General features: G+C 45.8%; 1 protein-coding gene across 1 annotated transcript; it reads right to left on the reverse strand.

Annotated features, from left to right (window-relative positions):
* Positions 1-1,090: 1,090 nt before the first annotated feature.
* BHLHE22 (basic helix-loop-helix family member e22) lies at positions 1,091-1,946 on the reverse strand. The gene is given in 2 exon segments (XM_044295730.1): positions 1,091-1,645; positions 1,647-1,946. Coding segments are annotated over 2 exon segments (855 nt in total).
* Between the last annotated feature and the right edge of the window lie 2,591 nt (positions 1,947-4,537).

The following is a 4,537-nucleotide window of genomic DNA, read 5'->3' on the forward strand; positions in this document are numbered from 1 at the left end:
TTCAATAGAAACTGTATGAATCTCCCACCTCATAATAGAAGTACATCACAGCCCAAGTCTGAACCCACAGACAGTGCAACTCTCCAGAAGCAAGTCACAAAGGGTCACCTATGCCATGCACACATTGCCTTTGATGAAGTGAATGAAGAATACACATCCTCTGGCATTTTTGGACTGAGGTCATTTATTAAAGCTCAGTTTCAATACAATTGATGTAGCAACTTTAAATCAAAATGACCATTTCATTTCATTGAGCTCAGAGACATTGAGATTCTCGTGGACGTCCTTGTCTATCAAGCTTTTTGAAACACTTGGCACAAAGTATATAAATGAATTTATCAAAATCTGAAATAAAGAATTTAAAAAAATAATAAAGAAAATGGAAATTTCATGTCACCTGGAACACACGAAAAATAAATACTGGAATGTAACACGTGAAACAACCACTTTCCTCACACAACTTTCCATATGAAGTTACAAGGTGCACAGAATTGTGTAAAAAAATGTCTAAAACTTTCACTCCCATCAGATATAACTAGTACTTCATGCCAGCCACTGACATCCTCAACCAAATCTGGAGTCCTACAAACCTCAGACACAATAAAAATACTAATGGTTTCTATTCTCGCTATGTGAAGAAGTCTTTGTCATTAAATAAGTCTAGATTTCAAGTGTTTTCCTGGCTCAGAATCATTAAATTCAAGTGCCTTTGTTTTGAGATTAGTCTTCAAAGGAATCTGATCTGTAATAATCGATCTTATTAAGAGTTCATCGACATGAGCAGCGTTTTTTTTTTGGAGGGGGGAACAGGATGCAATCATTCCACACAGAAGGGTGCCATTGACCTCAAGTACTTAGAACAAGTAGTGGATTTAGATGCCATTGAAACTTCTGGTGACCGTTCTTGTCCATCGGTGGTGAAATCAAAATGGGATCAAGCGTAAGAAGAACCCAAAATGGAAACAGAGGAGATCACAATGGAGGAGCCTCAGAAGTTCTTCCCTGGTGGAGTTGTCCCTGGACTAGGTGGCACCAGGTGGTATCAGCTCAGCTACTAAGTAGGTGGTCAGGTTTTATTTTATTTAGTTTCTTAAGGCTTGTCAGTACACTGTTTGCACAGGCTGGAGGACACGCTGTTGAATAGGGCACATTTGTCCGGACAGGTGGTGGCCACGGTGCTGAACGGGTAACCCGCGCTGGCCGCCGCCTGCTCGTAGGCTCCAAGTGCAGGGTGGAGGGCGGCGGCAGCAGCGGCGGCGGCGGCGGCAGAGCTGGGGATGGAGGCAGCAGAGATGGCCTGGCCTTGGTTGAGATAAGCCACCAGTCTTCTCATCTCTTCCAGCGCCTGGGCTTGCATGAGGATGTAGTTCTTAGCCAAAAGCAAGGTGGCTATCTTGGAAAGCTTCCTGACAGAGGGGCTGTGGGCATAGGGGATGACGGCTCTCAGCTCGTCCAGGGCATCGTTCAGATCGTGCATGCGTCTCCTCTCCCGGGCGTTGATGTTCAGCCTCAGGGCTCGCTGCTCCTTAGACTTCTTCCCACCGCCTGGTCCACAGGGCGCGTCAGACTTCATCCCAGGCTGGGAGGACCTGTGATCCCCCGGCCTGATCACCAGCTCGCAGCGCCCGTCACTGTCATCATCAGGGACTCTGGTCCTCTCCTCCGCTGCTCTCCGCCATCCCCCTGCCTGCGCCTTCTGCCCCGTACTTGGCGCACATACTGGCAGCCGCCAGCGCTAAAGTGTCTCCCACCGACCCGGACTGGAGGGCAGAGGTCTGGTGGTGGCGCAGGAGGTCGGAGGGGTCCGGGCCGTCATAGCAGTGCAGAGGTGACCGGTCTTCTTGCTGGGACAAGTCCAGACCCGGAGGTGAACGGAAGGCTGACTCCATCCTCTTAGCGCCCAGAGTCTTGTGGAACAAGTCTTCTTCTGCCAGAGCCCTCTCCATATCTCCGGTGTGGAGAACTTCTGGCTTGGAGTGTGGACAATCACAGGGAAAAAAAAAAAAAAGCAGCTTCTCCTCACACTGGTGCTGGGCTGGAGTCAGAAGAAAGTCTCAGGGGTTCCTGGTCCTCAGCTCCAGCCTTGGTGTCATCTGCTGAGGCATTCTCACATGGAACAAGCTCCTGCGCCGTTTATCTTGCTTGGATTCACCTTCAAGAGATTTCTGGAGCCATCAAGCATCAGCATCAGCAGCCTCAGACGGGGGAGTCTTTACATCATTATCTCTGAGTAGGTTATTATGGAGAAGACTCGCCTGTTGGGACACAGCTTTCTACCCAATCAGGTTAACGTTTTAATTAATAGGATTAAAACGGTAACAAACAATCGCAGGCGCTAGCTGGTCCTCAGTCTTGTGTCTGCACTGAAGGCAGCAGCAGCATCTAGAGCTTTATAAAAGGAGCCTGCTCCATTCTTCTCCTGCCATCTGTAGACACAGCTCCACGCATATGTTTGCAAGACGCTGTGTCCTGTTAGGAACCCAACAACTGCCTTTAGCTTGACATGTGTGGCGACTTTCACTCATCAATGAGCACAGTAAAAGCCCCACTTAGATGTGAGGAGGAGGATGCTCCTTCTGCAAGTGACAGGACTGCTCTACACATTTCCTCCAAGACTTTCACAGCAGGCAATGGAAGTGTCAAGAAGGCTCCTCAGCGCAGGTTATATAGAGGCAGTTCCCTCCAGGTCTACTTTTAGGTGGTGTAGATCTTCATCTCAGCTCCTCTGGAGTCTATCACACAAACGACTTCTTCCTCTTTTTAGGATGAGATATGGGGGCTGTTGTCCAGAGTCAGATAAAGCTTAGAATGAGGTGACTTGAAAGCAGTGAAGTTTGCAATTCCACCTTAGCACTTTCTGCCTGCACTTTATGGGGAGGGAGAGACTTTATGGCAGAGTCTGCAATATTGCAACTGAACTTAAACTTGTCCCCAGAACTAAGTTATAAGACAAGCATTATGACTTCAGCCTTAAATCTTCTGAGAAGGGGCTATCAGGGGTCCCTGCTGCTGCATATACACATAAAGGCAGAGGCTCACACTGTACACATGCAGAGACACAAATACATATTCACATTCAACTGCACATACACACATCTAGTATGCAGATGCTCATGCTGCACACAGACAGACACACACATTCACATACAATCTGCACACATACATATACACACACATATTCACATTCAACTGCACATACAATCTGCACACATACAGACACAATTTCACATTCAGATTCACATACAATCTGCACACATACATAAAACAACACACATATTCACATTAAAATTCACCTACACACATATATACAGGTACTCATACTGCACACCTGGAGATACACACACATCTTCACATTCAGATGCACGTACACGGAGACACACACATATTCAGATGCACACATATATATGCAGAAGCTCATAGTGCACATATTCAAATATACACATACACATATATATGCAGATGCTTATACTGCACACATGCTGAAACACACATACATGCTCACATTTAGATGCATATACACTAGTGATGACTATGAGCGAGCATCAAAGTATTCGAGTGTTCAGCTTGAACACATTGTTATATTCGTGTGCACCGGAGTGTAATGGAAGTCAATGGGAGACAGCAAGCATCCGAGTATAATGGAAGTCAATGGGAGACAGCAAGCACCCGAGTATAATGGAAGTCAATGGAAGACAACCTTTGCCGGGTTTATAAAAAAAAAGGTTAGAAATTGATGGGAACCCCATCAAAATGGTTTGGTAACAGCATTAAAAGGATAGCTGGATGTGTCTAAGGGCTACTTTCACACTAGCGTTTTTCTTTTCCGGCACTGAGTTCCGTCACAGGGGCTCTATACCGGAAAAGAATTGATCAGTCATATCCCCATGCATTCTGAATGGAGAGCAATCCGTTCAGGATGCATCAGGATGTCTTCAGTTCAGTCATTTTGACTGATCAGGCAAAAGAGAAAACCGTAGCATGCTACGGTTTTATCTCCGGCAAATAAAACTGAAGACTTGCCTGAATGCCGGATCTAGCATTTTTTTCCATAGGAATGTATTAGTGCCAGATCCGGCATTCAAAATACCGGAATGCTGGATCTGTCCTTCCGGTCTGCGCATGCGCAGACCTTTGAAAATGAGAAAGAAAAAAAAATGATCCGTTTTGCCTGATGACACCGGAAAAACGGATCCGGTATTGCAATGCATTTTTCTGACTGATCAGGCATTTTTTAGACTAATCAGGATCCTGATCAGTCAGAAAAATGCCTGATCAGTCAGAAAAAATGACATACGTTTGCATACAGTTTGCCTGATCAGGCAGTCAGTTCAGGCAACGGAACTGCCTGCCGGAATCAAGCAACGCAAGTGTGAAAGTACCCTTAGACTCCTATTATATACGACATACAATAGCCAGATATGTGCAAGCCATCAATCTATCCATAAGACAGATAACAGTCAGCATACCTTACAATGGCAGCCTTGTGCACTATGAGACATTCTAAACCAGCTCTCATCTGACTAAGAACAAGTAAACC

This window comes from Bufo gargarizans, chromosome 5 (genome assembly GCF_014858855.1).
Source record: "Bufo gargarizans isolate SCDJY-AF-19 chromosome 5, ASM1485885v1, whole genome shotgun sequence".
Classification (NCBI taxonomy): Eukaryota; Metazoa; Chordata; class Amphibia; order Anura; family Bufonidae; genus Bufo; species Bufo gargarizans.